Source organism: Clarias gariepinus, chromosome 12 (assembly GCF_024256425.1).
Source record: "Clarias gariepinus isolate MV-2021 ecotype Netherlands chromosome 12, CGAR_prim_01v2, whole genome shotgun sequence".
Taxonomy (NCBI): domain Eukaryota; kingdom Metazoa; phylum Chordata; class Actinopteri; order Siluriformes; family Clariidae; genus Clarias; species Clarias gariepinus.
Genome location: NC_071111.1, coordinates 22470399 through 22486816, shown reverse-complemented (window position 1 = coordinate 22486816; position 16418 = coordinate 22470399). Strand labels below are relative to the sequence as shown.

Sequence of the window (16418 nt, the reverse complement as noted above, 5' to 3'; positions counted from 1 at the left end):
GTTTACGCGTACCGAGTATCATGTATCATGCATGCGCCTCTTGTTTTGACGTCAAGCGTCACGTGATCACAACTGAGCCAACGGTTTTTCTCTATCTTGCGCCACTAATCGTCTCCCCTGCTGGGTCTTAGTGTGCCTCTCTTACTGGTATAATCAACACCCGTGCACGTGTGTAGTGTTTACTATATCCTGTGACCATGTGTGTGTGCGTAAAATACATTTTAATTTGTGTTTGTATGCGTGTGTACAGCGCGCGTGTAAAGCAGAAGAAAGTCTCATTAGAGAGGTTAAAAATCCATTTCCCCTCTCTGTATCAGCCTGCTCTTTGTGTCTGTGTGCGCACGCATCATTGGACACCGTGCCACACATACACACACACACACACACACACAGACCCCTCTGCTCTACACAGAAACACTGCTCTGTCGCAATTCTTTTCAAAGGTAAAGTGCAGGTTAATTTGTTTTATTTTTACTTTACAGCAGTGATTTCGTTAGTGTGTCGCTCAATCGAGTGTCATTAGAGAGATTTCTTATTTATTTTTCCAATAAAATAGTGTTTCCGTTGTGTGCGCGTGTGTGTAAAAAGAGTGGAGGAAGGGTAACTGTGTAAGACAAGAAGGAGGAAAGGGGAGCTTACTTTAGATTTACACACAAATACACAGCGCCTGCGCGCACAAATGAAAAAACTTATCTGTCGGGATTTATTTTCACTTTTTTTTAAAGGTAAAGTGTAGGGTAATTTGTTTTATTTTTACATTATATTTTGTGGTAATTATTTTTTATGTATTTATTTTTTTGGCTGTGGAACGGATAATTTGAGTTTATGTTTTGGTTTGAAATACGAGTTTGAATTATGCTCGTAATCCAGGGTTCCACTGTATGTGTTTGGAAATTGTATCCCATCCGAATGAGACCTTAAGTCTAGACCATTTAGGATTGGGAGAGATAGCTGGCCTGTACATTCATCACCTGTATCGCATTATGCCCTATGATTTAATTATCTCGTAAGTTCTGCCCTCTGTCCGGACCTCGTTTTAAAAGCAGTCTTGTGTTCCTGCTTCAGAAGTCTTTAATTCCCATTTGAGGCCAATAAACGCCTCTGTGCCTCCGACCACCAAATGTGCACGAGAGCAATTCAGCACGCGCAGCCTGCAATTAAGCTCGAGTATAATAATTATAGACAGAAAATTGCACACTGGGATACGGACACATTAGTGCGTGAGATGACTCAAGAAGAGACGGTGTACATCTCAGCCACAATCTTACAAGAACTCAATAATATACAGTAGACCGAACTGAATGGATTAAGTGTTTTTTTAGTGATTAATTATTTTCATTTAGCTGTACACACAACCTAATAAATATTTTATCAGAATTTTTTAAAGTCTTACACTATTACTTTATAATTCCAGAAATACAATCCAGGACTGAGAGGTTATTACGCAATACAAGTGACTAAAACCAAAGGGATGTTTCATGCATTGACCGAGCAGTCTAGTGGGAAGTGTTGCGTTATTACAGGAAACAGTGACGGGGTGCATGAACCAACTGTAACAGTGCATGAACAGATCTCACACACATCAGATGTAAATCATGTTTCCGAATTCAACTGTTTAGAAATTTAACGAGCTGCGATGTTGAACACACGGACAAGCTCCGTCTCGATCAAAACATTCGGCCCTCAAAATGATCATGAACCATGCCTCAGATCCACAAACTCTGGTCTTACATTCAGCTTCAGATCCAGAAAACTGTTTTTTCAGTAGATCTGAGTATTATTAATCTTAATACTCAAACACAGCTTCGAAATATGATTTAGTATAATATATGATATAGATAAATAGGAAAATTTGTAACATTTTTAATACAGCATTATGACGGTAGTGCAGTGGTAACGAGCTCGCCCGATCATCCGGATCGATGCTGTTGTTCCTGCATCTGGGAGCTTAGAGAAAACTGATTGGCCGGGATGTTCGTAGGGCACACTAGCGCTCTCACATCAATCATGGCTCTAAGCCAATCATAATCGGCGCAGCTGGAAGGAGGGGACAGCGCTGTCCTATCAGGGTGTTGGTGTGTTAGCAAGCAGTTTGAAATTTAAATAGTTGGCTGGCATCACATGTCCCAGAGGAAACACGTTTTTGGCGTTCACCCTCCCTTATTGGTAGTTGAGGGGGTGCTTTAATAGGAATTGGCTGGGATAAACCCCTCCTTATTTCCAATAATAATTTATAAAATAAACCAACAAAACCAAATTCACAAGGTTGAAGGTGTGAGCTTCTCTCTGTTCAGGTCTGGTTTGGGACCCAATGATCTACATTCTGATTTCCTACCAAAACCAGTTTAACGTTTCTATGAAATAAGTGGAAAAGCTCTAAAGACTGAGTCGATCGACTTACCACAGATGCGATGACAGAAGCGGTGGCGGCGATCTCGTAGTACGTGGTCCACTGGGCGGTCTGCGTGGCCGAGTTGAAGTAAAAGGTCTGCAGCACGTATTTGCGGAAGGCCACGTTATACGGCCTCTGCCAGCTCAGAATAACCGCCGTGGGACTCAGCGGGTACACAACCAGGTCTCGCACGCCCGTCGGCTCTGCCGTTAGATTACATCAGAGTTAAAACAAAACAAAAAGAAGAATGTATGGCCTTTTTATCATTACAGGACACAATGCTAGTAACAAAAGCTTAAGCTAAGCATGATTTGAATTTAATAATCCAAAATTCTTAATATAGCAGGTTCAAGTGCACATATGCAAAGGTACCGATATCAATGATGACTGGTTCGGAGGGGGGGCTGATTAGGGGTCCGTTGGTGTGATAAACCACCACTCTGTACTGAGCACCAGGAGTCAGGTTAGTGATGATGTCACTGGTGGTGTTTTCCTGGAAGTGAATTAAAAAAAATCCATTATGAGGAGTCAGGTGGTTACATAAAGACAAACCTATAACATCAGGGTAGCTACGTTTACATGGACAAGATTTCTTCAATTTGATTGGAATCACTCCGATTAAAGGTTCCATGCGCAAGTCATTTAACGGTTTTTAACATTCGCAGGTGTGTGGTTCTGCTCGCTGTGCAGCGTTTAATCTGCCGGATTCGATAGGATCAGTATTTTTCTCCAGCTTTAAGGTTATGTTAGCTTGTCCAGAGAAGAAAAGGTAAGCGCTGCCATCAGTAAACCATCCTGAGACCATTCGTGTGTGAGGTCGCTCCTCAGCCAAGGGAGTGGGCTCATTCACAATTTTGCCTAAAAACACAATGAATGGTACAAAAACATTCTCCGAGAGCAACTTCTCCCAACCATCCAAGAACAGTTTGGTGACGAATAATGCCTTTTACACCATGATGGACCACCTCGCCATAAGGCAAAAGTGATAACTACCAGGAAACTCCCCAGACCTTGAGATCCCATTGACAACTTGTAATCAATCCTTAAGAGGTGGGTGGACAAACAAAATCCCAGAAGTTTTGACCAACTCCAAGCATTGATTATGCAAGAATGGGCATCAGTCAGGGTGTGGCCCAGAAGTTGATTGACAGCATGGCAGGGTGAAATGCAGAGGGCTTGAAAGAGAAAGCAAATATTGACTCTTTGCAAAAATTTTATGTAATTCTTAAAAAAAAGCTTTGTGCGCTTATAAAATGCTTGTAATTATACTCCATAGTACCATAATTACCATAGTAACATCTGACAAAAGATCTAACAAACACTGAAGCAGCAGAGATTATAGAAATTAACATTTGAGTCATTCTCCAAACTTTAAAATGAAGTTGTATTTATTCCAAGAATTAGATCAAGTGTTTGCAGGCACTCTGAGAGTTGCTGTTGAAAATTCATTGAGACTGGGTCGGATCACGTCAGACTGTTACCACTGAGGTGTTTACGCAATGCATTATTATTCTGATTGTGCTATAACTGGAATTTTATAACAGTATAATTCTTGCGCTTGAGTGTGATACCTCTGAGCAGTAGGTGCTCTCCATGCGCTGGTTGAGGCTGGGCTTGAGGCACGTTAGAGACACCACAGAGACCAGGCTGCCATTGTGGTTCTGCGTGGACGGAGCCCAGGACACAGAGGCCGTGCTTTTCCCCAGCATCTTTACGCTCACCGCTTGGGGACGCTCCTTGGGCTGCTCCAGCCACTCTCCTGTAGGACCTGGAGCACACACACAATGCATGTTAAGAAACATTACATTACACTACAGTGAAGCTTCAAGGTAAGCGAGACGAGTGGAGAATACACACTGAGGTAGAAGGTGAATTCTGGATGTGGCGTGCTCTCTCGGGGCTCGCACTCTCCTGACGAGCTGACGGTGGTGACCAGGATGCGATATGTCCCAGGAATCGACAGCTCTGTGAGAAACTCGTAAGTGTTCTCGTCCACTTCTGCCATATTCGGCTCGTTACCTAAAACAACAGGTAAAAATTCGCAATTTGCATTTCATATGCATGGCAAGAAAGAAGGCTGATGCTAGTTCTCCGTTAGCGAGGTACAACTTGCGGACTGGACTCACCATCTCGGTAGACGTAGACTCTAAAGCCGTCGGTTGTGGTGGGTGGTGGTGGAGGCAACCAGTGAAGCTCCAGCTGGATCGATGGTGCTTTCTCGGGCCCGTCAGTGGGCTCTGTGCTAAGATCCATGGCTGAGCCGAACTCCTTCGAGTCTTCAGACTCCGTAGAAGCTCTGTTCACAAAATCGTACTCCCCTTCCGTGGGGGGCGGACGTCCTGTCGTCCAATAGGCTGCAGTGGAATTCTCGCTCTCTAAAACGTCGCTGGTGTTGGTAGGGGCACTTTCGGCAGTAGGAGTGTACGTGGTTACCACGTTCCCTAGCGTTGCCGTGCTACTGTTCAGGCTCTCAGAGGTAGCGAGAGGTCCCTGGGTAACCGCTTGTGACTCCTGTTTAGGTCCCGGATCTTCTCGAAGATCAGTTTCTTGCTTGTCTTCCTGTTGTACGGGGACGTCGCGTGCCTTTCGTGGCAGACGGGTGTCATGGGACATCTTTTCGCGCCAGTTAGTGACAAGCAAGCCTCGTCTGTTGAGGTGGACGATCTTGAGAGACACGTTGAGAGGAGGGTTGGGAACTAGATGGAGAAAGAAGCGGACGGGAAAGAAAAAACATGGTTATTACTTTTAACAAGTCCTAAACAGGAGGGTGAAAACGTGAACTGGACAAATGAAGAACTCGACAGCAGGGAAAATGTTATACCTGTCCTGTGATGAAGTGGCTTGTGGATTACGTCACTCTTTTTGATCAGAATGTTCTTGTTAACGCTGGCTTCAGAGATCAGCTGGAAAGTGATGTTGCTGTAGCACGTCCCGGGCAACCAGTGCTTAAAAACCGTCTTGCCTTTCTGAAAATCTGCCCAGAAAACAGTATTTTAAGGGACATACCGCTCAAAATGCATTTTTAACCCAAAAGAGGTTCTAGAGAGACTAACCTTTGTAGAGCATGAAGCGCTGCTCGCTTCCCTCGGAGTAGCTGATGTTCACGCGAGTGAAGCTGTTTCTCTCTGGCGATCGCAGCTCAAACACCACGCCGGTCTCCGGAGCTGGCTGGTAGTCGGAAATCTGCACGCTCTCCAGCGGAAGAGGCTCTGACAACAACAAGGGGATGGCGTATTTAATGGCAGAACGTTTATTAATTAGAGGTTTTTTAAAGCACGAATCTGGCTTACTTGTGAGCAGAGTCACAGTCTTGACCGGTTTGGTCCACGTGGAGCCGTTGGCTACGAGAAGGCTGACAGTGTAACAGAGCCCGTGGTAGGTGTTGTTATAAAGGAGGTTCACGGGGCTGTCGGTGACCCGCTGGAAGGGCAGGATGTGGGTGCGGGGCTCTCCGGATATCCTGGCGGCGTACATGGTGATGTTGTCCCGCAGATCCGAGGGTTCGAGAGTCATCTCGATGCTGTTGTTACCGTTTAACGTCACATTGAATGAAACGGCGGTCTGAGAAGACGGGAGGAGAGAAAACACAAACACAAATCATGTACATTTACAGTTTCCGATGCCTTTTATTCAAACCTATTCTTGAATCAGGAGGGGATTTAATCTCGTAACCTTGCAATAGGCAGCTGAAGAACAGCTTGGTGATTAGACAGAAGGAAAGCAGATCATAAACTTTATATCAGTTCTGACATCAGTCCAAGGACACAGATTTTTTTTTTTTGCTTTTCAGAGTGATGCATTGACACATAGAGACTACAACCATGAATCATCAGTAGCGAAAAGTTTTATGAGCCACACACACTCACACACACTCATATACACACACACCTCCCCGCATACTAACCCCGAAGCAGCTCCTCCTGCTTGAGAAAATGTGCCTGAGTGACATCAGCCATTGAGCTCTGGTGAGCAGAAGGTTCCCATGGTGACCAGAGCTACACTCTTTTTTTTTTTTTAAGGGTTCTTTACGAGGTAATCATTTAAACGTGAAAATCGTTTTTGTTTTTTTTTACCTCATAAAAGACTTGGGAATTTTACAGCATCAACAATGATGCGGAAAATAAATCCTGAATAAAACTAGTATTACGGTTGGTTTAAAAAGGATGACAGCCAGTGAAATGCAAGATTCAACACACTGCAGCCTTGAATAAAACACACTGCCGAATGATGATGATACGGCATTAATGTTTCCGATGGACAGACCTTTATTGGCCTGTCCAATGACTCATCACGCCTATTTAAAAACAAGCAAAAGCTGGATGCAGTTCTCTTTCTATGCACTTTTAAAAAGATCTCGATAGATTTTATTTATTATTATTATTATTATTATTATTATTATATATTTAAACTAATTTAATTAGCTTTTAGAAAAGACAAATACATCATTTTGCAACATTTTTGTCCATCTGTCAACAAGTTCGTATTTCCTCATTAAAAAATGTTTTTTTCGGGGCTGCGAGCCATGAATGCACCGCTGTCCTCACTCCTTCATCAGAAGTGAATCTTCATCCTCGTAGGGCTGCTTTCAGGAAAATCCGACAGGGCGAGATTAGGACAATAAGGAGGATGTTTTAACACCTCAAAACAAAGATCTTCAATAAGCACCTCACCGTAAGGAGCGCTGTGGATTGTTAAACCTTTTTCCTGATCATGTTTCAACCCTTGGAACATTATCAGGTAAAAAAGGTTTAACAGGACTTGTTACAGTGAGACACTTAGACTTAGTCAAGTCCAGTTTCCTTAACCAAGTGGCATCTAAACATAACCTCAGCAATACTTTTACCTTTAAAGATGTTTTTAATATCAACATTAGCGATGAGGAGAAAAACTGATTCAGTGATCGATATCATGACTCTTTTGTCTGGCAATTCATGTATTACCAGATTGACAGTTAAAAGTTTCAAACTCCATGGTCTTTACTCAGTCACTCGTCTTCTACACCTCTTTAACCTGTATTTAGGGTCGCGAGGACATGGAGCCTATCCCAGGAGGCTTAGGGCACGAGGCAGGGTACACCCTGGACAGGGTGCCAATCCCGTCGCAGGGCACACACACACACACACTTATTCATACACTACGGGCAATTCGGAAACTCATGGTTTTTACTGATTTTTATTTCATTCTAACTTGTGAAACAATGTTGAAGACGTCCAAAATATGCATTGTTGCAAAACATCTCCAGTATTGTTCTAAAAGAAAATAAATCAATAAACAAAAAAACATTAAATTAGAGGGTATGTCCAAATGTTCAATGTTCAACTGATTTTGTATATATCTTTTAATTTGAGGTGCAAAATCTTGCAGCTCCTCTACAGGTGGTGCTCCAACCCATTCACACATGGATAGACAAGTTTGTTTAGAATCGTAACAAAATCTGAGAAAATAAATGTCAAATTGAAATAGTTGTAAAATCACGATACAGTCGACTCCCACAAAGTCGCGGTTCAGTTTTTTTCTCAGCCTACAGCAACTAGTAATTATTTGCGGAAACCCCCGCAATTTTGCCGCAGATATCCTCCGCGATTTATTTGTTTTTGTGTGGATATAGAAGTTTTCATGCTTTTCGACTCTAAACAATTAAGAACAATATAATTTCCTAATTTTTTGACATAAATATTAACGGAAATGTAACTAAATTCACATATAAACTATAATACTGTGTAAACTTACTGCAAAGAGAACACAAAGCAACTGTAGAGGAAAACGTGGCTTGGGATGGTGAATTATTACTGTATTTACCCTACAGTACTGATACCAAAGAAAACATATTTGCATAAATTACAGTACATATAGGGGTAACCTCTGTATTTGGCATTCTGGCACTGCGGGAGACTCAGCAGTACAGTTCTGTACAGTACACGGGTTTTGGGTGCGTATTTTGGGGCATATTTGGACATAGGTCTTTATAGGCGTTTTTTGATCACATCCAAAAATTTTCACAATTCTGGGCTTGACTGTATTTATAATATCGCAATACAGATTGGATCGTCACCTAAGTATCGTTGATAATATTGCTTCAGGTGACCCATGGATATTCCCATCCTTAGTATATATACGATGATCAAGTAACGGAAAAACATCAGAAGTACGAAAGCTGGAATTGTGAAGAGCTCGACAATCCAGAGGAACCCTGGAGAACAGCCAGTGCGTCTATGAATTCAGTGGAACCACATTGACCTCATTCGGGTTTGACCCCTCTTAACGAACATGACCTTTCTTTATTAGCTAAGCCCACTCACACGCCCATGAGTGTCCACACCACCTTGACCAAATGCAAATTTGACACCACTTTTGGTTTCCTTATTATGAATTGTTATTTTTTTATCTCTGGAATTCTCTCATTAAATAAACACTAGCTCTGAACATCATTTTGCACCACAGATGTGAGACACCAGCCCCATCAAGCCAAACAGCCTGCTGCCTCATTTCATTCCGCACACGCACGCCTGCAAAAAGAAATGATCCGGTGCGACAACGAGCTTCGATTTTCTCTCGGTGGGCCGGGTGTGTTTACGCAATGGGCTGGCGAATAAACATTATTGAATAAACATCTGTGTTTATTCCGATCCATAAGAAACGCTCATCGTGACGCCATTCTGTATATATACGTGGGCTTATAAGTTTCATGTTTTCGTTGTGTTTTTATTATTGGAAAAGCTGGAAGTGATGTTAATTAAACCAGGAGAAGTAAACAGAACGGAAGTGTATAGAACGGAAACATCCTCAATCACCCACCGGGAAAAGTCAACCATCAGCTATTAAATTCAGCAACGATTACAGTTTTTTTTTTTAAAGGTTGCTTTTTCTTTTCTTTCCTAAACTACCAAATTACCACCTTTAGTCAAATGCAGCGTTAACGCTGCTCTCCTGTTACTTAGTTGCCATGAGTGAACCATGGCCTTGGTTACAGATTGCAGAAGGTCTCAGAGGCGCTGTGCAGGAGTAAAGAGATCGTAGGGGTGTCTCATTTCTCTTTAGGTTGGAGGGGTAGGGGTAAGGGGAAGGGCCAGATAGCCCTCGAAACGAAGATTTTTCGGGACCTCACTTCAAACGAAGGGCTAACGAAATTTTCAAAATGGCCGCTCACTCGAGCAAGCAGACCCGTAAATTTTACGATTTTTTGCCATTAATAAGGATTTTTATGACAAGTTTTTATTATATGTATATTAATTTTAGTCTTGTGTTTGTGTTTATGGTGATGTTTTGTAAAAAAACGTTTGCAAAAAAAACGCTAAAGTTTGCTAGCGGATAGCGCCGATTGCGCAATATTACAAAAATATATTTTTGTCATATACACTTTACTACATGCTACAAACAAATATGAAAGTTCAGTAGCACGGCAGTTTGCCGAGCTTTTGATAACGCATTGTTTGTTTTGCTTACGGCCATACTGTATGTGTACATGTAAATGAACGGATACGTATGATGACGTATAACAGTGTTGTAGTGGTGTCCCATTTCTTAGGGGAAATATTTTAACCCTTCCCCTTTCCACTTCGTTTCAAGGGACAAGGGGAAGGGGCGAGGGGTAGGGGAAGGGGTAGAAAATAGAATTGGGATTGGGCTCAAGTCTCCTCTCCGGACCCGTGGCCTTCCCGCTCCTCTGTAATAGCTGACCGAACAGACAGGAGAGCGTCGGTGGTTACAACTGCAGGACTCTCACATATAGACTGAGATTACATATGAAATGTTTTATCAGGATACATTTCTTCTAGTCGAGTACCTCTGGATTTTAAAGGCAGCTAGTAAATTTTGCTTTTAGCTTTTTACTTTAATTCTGTGAATAGGTTTGGATAATAAGAGCAGCTCTTTTGAATGGATTGGATTAGATGCCAGGAATACATTTATTTGATACAAATAGCACAGAAACAGAGGGTTTCTAGCAGGTTCGTATTTTCGACATTTTCCACTTGGCATGCAAGCCTTTAAAGAGGAGCTGTTAATTGGTCTAAATATTCCAGAGTGTTTGGGGAAAATAGAAACGATGGAACAATTCATCAACGATTCGTTCTTGTTGAACGCGTCTTTAATGTAACTCAGAAGAACGAGTAGAGTCTTGGAGAGTGTTTCGTTCATTTTCCACTGGATGCGCAAAGCATCGCAGACAATCACAGACGTGTATCTGGTAGACGAGCCCTCGGAGCGTCTTTAAAACTCAAGACTCCTCAAAAGGTTCTTAGTTCGCCTTTAGTAAAATACAACCCTACCAACTACTCCATCAAGACATTCTTAAATATTACTTTATTCTAAGGACTTTAGTCACATAGTCCTGGGTTCTTAACATTCTTAGGACATCAGTAACTTGTGCCTGAAGACATCCTGCAGTCCTAGCTGTGCCTTCTAGGTTACTGCATTTACAAGCAGCCATCAAGATTTCCATTTCATCTGATCTACTCGATATAAATAATTGAGGGGAAGAAGAATGACTCATGATATTAATTCCCTGCAGTCATATCCTGACTCAATATTTTCTTCCACTTAGGAAGGTTACTCTAGGTGGAGAGGTAAAGAGGTAGAAGGGTGGAGGGGGGGAGTCATGAGGAGGTGACGAGGTGGAGAGGTGCAGAGTTGGAGAGGTGTACGCTGGCTTTTGTTTCAGTGTGGAGCGACAGAAGGCTCCTGCAACAATTTACACACACAATTTGATATAGTAAGAGTTAGTGCAGACATTTTTAGACTATGTGAAGAAAAAGGACAGCAAAATAAAGAATAGAGAGGTGGAGGAGTGGAGAGATGAAGAGGTGGAGGGATGGAGAGATGATGAGGTGATGAGGTGGATGAGTGGAGAGATGAGGAGGTGAAGAAATGGAGAGATCTAAAGGTGGAGGAGTGACGAGGTGGAGAAGTGAAGGGATGAAGAGGTGGAGGGATGGAGAAATAAAGGGGTGGAGGGATGGAGAGATAAAGAGGTGGAGGAGTGGAGAAGTTGAGAGGTGGAGAAGTGGAGGGATAATGAGGTGGAGGAGTTGAGAGGTGGAGGAGTGGAAGAGGTGGAGGAGTGGGGAGATGAAGAGGTAAAAGAGGTGAAGGAGTGGAGAGATGAAGAGATGAAGAGGTAAAGGGATGAAGAGGTGGAGGAGTGGAGAGATGAAGAGGTAGAGGAGTGGAGAGATGAAGAGAAGTGGATGTGGAGAAGTGGCGGGATGAAGAGATGAAGAGGTGGAGAGATGAAGAGGTGGAGGAGTGAAGAGATGATGAGGTAGAGGAGTGGAGCGATGAAGAGGTGGAGGAGTGGCGGGATGAAGAGATAAGGAGGTGGAGGAGTAAAGAGATGAAGAGGTAGAGGGATGGAGAGATGATGAGGTGGATGAGTGGAGAGATGAGGAGGTGAAGAAATGGAGAGATCTAGAGGTGGAGGAGTGATGAGCGGGAGAAGTGAAGAGATGAAGAGATAAAGAGGTGGAGGAATGGAGAGATGAAGAGGTGGAGGAATGGAGAGATGAAGAGGTGGAGGGATGGAGAGATGAAGAGGTGGAGGGATGGAGAGATGAAGAGGTGGAGGGATAGAGAGATGAAGAGGTGGAGGAGTGGAGAAGTTGAGAGGTGGAGAAGTGGAGAGATGATGAGGTGAAGGAGTTGAGAGGTGGAGGAGTGGAGGAGTTGAGAGGTGGAGGAGTGGAAGAGGTGGAGAAGTGAAGAGATGAAGAGGTAAAAGAGGTGGAGGAGTGAAGAGATGAAGAGGTAAAGGGATGAAGAGGTGAAGGAGTGGAGAGATGAAGAGGTGGAGGAGTGGAGAGATGAAGAGGTAGAGGAGTGGAGAGATGAGGAGGTAATGATGTGGAGAAGTGGAGAGATGAAGAGGTAGAGGAGTGGAGAGATGAAGAGGTGATGATGTGGAGAAGTGGAGAGATGAAGAGGTGGAGGAGTGGCGGGATGAAGTGATAAAGAGGTGAAGAGATGAAGAGGTGGAGGAGTGGAGAGATGAAGAGGTAGAGGAGTGGAGAGATGAGGAGGTGATGATGTGGAGAAGTGGAGAGATGAAGAGGTGGAGGAGTGGCGGGATGAAGTGATGAAGAGGTAAAGAGATGAAGAGGTGGAGGAGTGGAGGAGTTGAGAGACGGAGCTGCCTTTCTGGACTTACAGGTGCATGCTGCAGTCACAGCTCTGAGGCAGGTGTAATATGAACGTGCTTGGGCCGATCTCTGAGGAAGTGAAACACAGAAGCAGAAAAAAAAAAAAACGAGGACAGGAGAAATCCAGAACAAGCAGATTTATCAGACGAGACCTTGGTGAATTAACTCACTGACGACGCGCTGCTCAGCCGCATTTACTGTAATCAGTGATTACACATGGAGTCCACCTCATACACACATACACACACACTTTACATCTTCACTACAAAGACTTTAATCTGGACATGAACTCTTAGTTTACATCACAAACTGGAATAATAATAAGAAGAAGACATTGAGCTTCAGGGAAACGTGAATCAGCAGTCTGAGGCATCATGAGCAATGAATCGCTTGCGTCTGGTTCATCTATCTGTCCCACTCGGCATTACGGAAACATTAACGTGGATCATTCCAAGAGTCATTTCTGGTTAAATGACAGTAGAAGAGGGTGTAACTATGATCATCAGCTGTGCAATTGGGAACGCGTGGCCATGACAAGATCTTGGGTCGACAGATGTTCAACCTGAGTTGGAGAAAAGGGGCGGATCTTCTGTGAGATGATCACCTGAGCAGATCGGTTGCATCATGGCTTGCATCATGGTTTTAGTTACGACACGACTGACCTTCTCTGTTGTTATTTTGTTTCGTTTTTTTCCCGGAGCTCCTTTTTGTCTTATTGAGCGCCACGTTTAATACCTTTACACAACAAAGTATTTTCCCGGAGTCGCATTCCAGCTCAGACAGAATGCCAGCCATTGTTATGCCTTTTCCTTTTTTAAACTCGTCGTTAAGAACGCCCTGTATCCCAAAAAGAAAAGGTCAGACTTCTGGCCTTTCGGTTAGCCCTCCACTGAAATACCACGCGCGTGAAGGCTGGTCACGTCCTCCCCAAACCCGCCCACGTCGTCTCCCACTAAACCTGACCTTATGAAACCCGAACTCCGCTCAGCAGTATTATCACGCTTGGCCCTAATGCCACGCCGATGCTTGTTTGATAGCCGTCAGTGCTTGCCTTGTTCTTTCTTAGCTTCTCGTTTTCCACCCGTGTCGAAACGTCCAGTGTCATTTTTTTCCCCTTCTCCAATAAGACAGATTTTTGTAGGACAGTCTGTTCTGCCGGAGGCGAAGACAGATAAGCTGCTCTTTCATTAGCTCAAACAGTGGGGAGGTTTCCAGCTCGCGGCCCCTGGCAGGAGGTTCAAAACCCGTGTCACGCAGCAGCTTCTGTGTGAGAGTGACGTTCAAAAAAAGACAGCGTGTCCTCTCGATGTAGGAAAATACGGCAAAGGTGAGGGACACCTGGTCGGCTTTGTTGTAACAACTGAGGATAAAGGCTCTCTTTTTCTACAATGAATCAGAAATAGGATCGGTGCGAATGCAGAGCGGGATGTCTTAATGACTATTTGATCGGTCAAGCACTTGCTTGAATACATTATTGTTTCTATAGCAACAGCTCTTACACAGGGACGTGTACTGTAAGGCAGGAGATCCGTGTAAGTGTTGATGTGGTGGAGGTTTGAGTGAGAAGGCATTAATGGGAGGCGTCTCCAGTGTGAGTGCTGTGGTGCAGTCATGGTGCTTTGCAGAGCTGCCAAGAAAAACGTAGTCTTTATGATGGAGTCATTAAGAAAGACAGAGAGAGAAATGCCGATAATGCATTGTAACGGCACTGGGATGTTTAACTCTATGTATTCCTCCACAGCACTGGTGTTCTACAAATCATCACTCTTGTGGGTGAAAGTAGGTCTCTATGGTCCGCAGTACTGAGGAGACAGCAGCTGCCTGCCAAAACGAACATTTAAAACCAGTTACTGAAAAACGTTCGCCAAGAAAACACATCTGATAACGTTATGTCTTTTAAAACAACACACTGTCTCCTTAGTGATTTCTTCCAAGTCGTTTCGAATTGCCTCAGCGTTGTTTTATTTACACCTTAGCTGAGCTACAACGCTAACTGGATCCTAACACAAGGCTGAATTCCATTCCGCTCTCTATCCCGATCAAGTGCACTACTTAGTGCATGAAACAAGGGATTGCACAAATGCAAATACAAAGCAAGTCTTCTAAGTTTGTCAGGACTGTCCACCACCTCCATGGTTTATTCTCCTCACCTTTTGGAAACAGAGTACCGGTACAAATTTAAAACTACTTTCACCCCTAGCTCCATCAGTCATGGTTAGTTAGTTCCAAAGGACGCAGATGGATGTGTCTTGGCGGTAAAAAATACCTGGTTAAATGAATAAACGACTCGTAATCTGTTGACCATGGCGCATCACAGCCATGCTGATAACCAGCACAACAGCACTCCCTCTCAGAAATGCTACCCTTTTATAGTTACACTTATACATGGACCTGCCGCGGAGTTTTAAAAAAAATATATATTTATGTTGATATTTTGTGTAGTGATAAATTTACTGCATGTCATATTTGATTAGTTTTTTTCCTTTTTGGAAGGAGTCTCCAGTACAAGTGCTGAGGTAAGGCTGTTACATGAAGCTTTCAGACTCAGGAGCTTGTTTGGTCGACGATAACTTTGACCTTAACCCCGGCAGGAACCCTACCGTTATCCCATTGTCATGTGGTTAACATTGTTCCAACATCATTTCATCAAAGTAATTCTAACTTTTAAAAACTACATAATAACGATGTTGTCTCGTTGTCCGTAACGTTGCCTAATTAACAAAAAATAAAAAACTTCAGCTGGAAATGAATAATATAAAAATTGGCTTTCTTTGATTTAAAATGTATAGATGTCAAATTCCCAAACTGACCTTTTGTATACCCTGAGATAACCTTCCACCCTATCTGGGATCTACCCTGCTTGGTACCCTATGAATCCTGGGATAGGCTTGAGGCCCCACGCGACCCTGTACAGGATAAGCGGTATACTGTAGATGATGAGTTAATGGATGAATGAATAACTGAATAATCATCTTGACCTAGCATCTGACCAAATGCTCACGGATTATTTAAAGCACTAGCACCATGACGCAGAAACATGAGCAGAACCTTCTTGCTTATGAGATTTCATGACTGAATCACTGGCAGGCGGAGAAAACAGAACTCGTAGGAAGATGACACAGCTTAAGTCATTCATCACAAGTGTGTGTGTGTAGTGTGTGTAAATAGGTACATCTCACACAAAGCCTGAACCCTTGAGAAAATAATAAAAGATCCGTCCTGCTGCATTATTTACATTGTGAATAAAGTGCATCTGCATCTATAAAAAGATTAATAGAATAAATATCCTGAGATGATACTCGACTAAAAATCAGTGCCACTCATTGGAGTTCTCCTGGGAGAGAGCAGTATGATTGCTCTGGGAAGACCAGGTTATCAGGCAGCTCTCAGCGTGATGGATTTTAGAAGTCGATCAGCGTGACTCCTTCCTGAAGAAAAAAAAGTGCTCGGGAAGACAATGCAGACGAGCGTGGATCAGATTCTCCACGCTATCTGTTCTTCAGGCAGAATCGAGAGAATGCTGGTTTGTATTTTCGTTAACCCGGAAGAACAAATTATTAACACGATATTAACTGACATGACAAAGACAGGTCCTGGGTTCGATTCCCATCTCGGGGTCTGTGTGCATGGAGTTTGCATGTTCTACCCGCGTTTGGTGGGTTTCCTCCATGTACTCCAGTTTCCTCCATCAGTACAAAGACATGCAGATTAGGCTAATTGCCGTTCCCAAATTGCCTGTAGTATGTGAATGAGTGTGTCTGTGTGTGTGTGTTAACTGGAAGTCCTACCACCATCATACAAAATGGGAATAAGTACCACTGGTCTCCATGGTCGACAGTTGGACTACAGAGGTTCCTAGATGGATGGATGGATGGATTTCTTGTTCCTCAACA

General features: G+C 43.3%; 1 protein-coding gene across 3 annotated transcripts in view; it reads right to left on the bottom strand.

Moving 5' to 3' along the window:
* The window catches only part of ptpro (protein tyrosine phosphatase receptor type O), a 69109-nt gene that overhangs the window by 33130 nt on the left and 19561 nt on the right, over positions 1-16418 (bottom strand). For all 3 annotated transcript variants that reach the window (XM_053508973.1, XM_053508974.1, XM_053508975.1), the window contains exons 2-9: positions 5683-5953; positions 5446-5601; positions 5214-5366; positions 4519-5088; positions 4250-4411; positions 3964-4160; positions 2765-2885; positions 2402-2595 (exon numbers count right to left, since the gene is read on the bottom strand). In XM_053508973.1, coding sequence (XP_053364948.1) covers positions 2402-2595; positions 2765-2885; positions 3964-4160; positions 4250-4411; positions 4519-5088; positions 5214-5366; positions 5446-5601; positions 5683-5953 — 1824 coding nt within the window. The remainder of the gene's footprint in view (positions 1-2401; positions 2596-2764; positions 2886-3963; positions 4161-4249; positions 4412-4518; positions 5089-5213; positions 5367-5445; positions 5602-5682; positions 5954-16418) is intronic.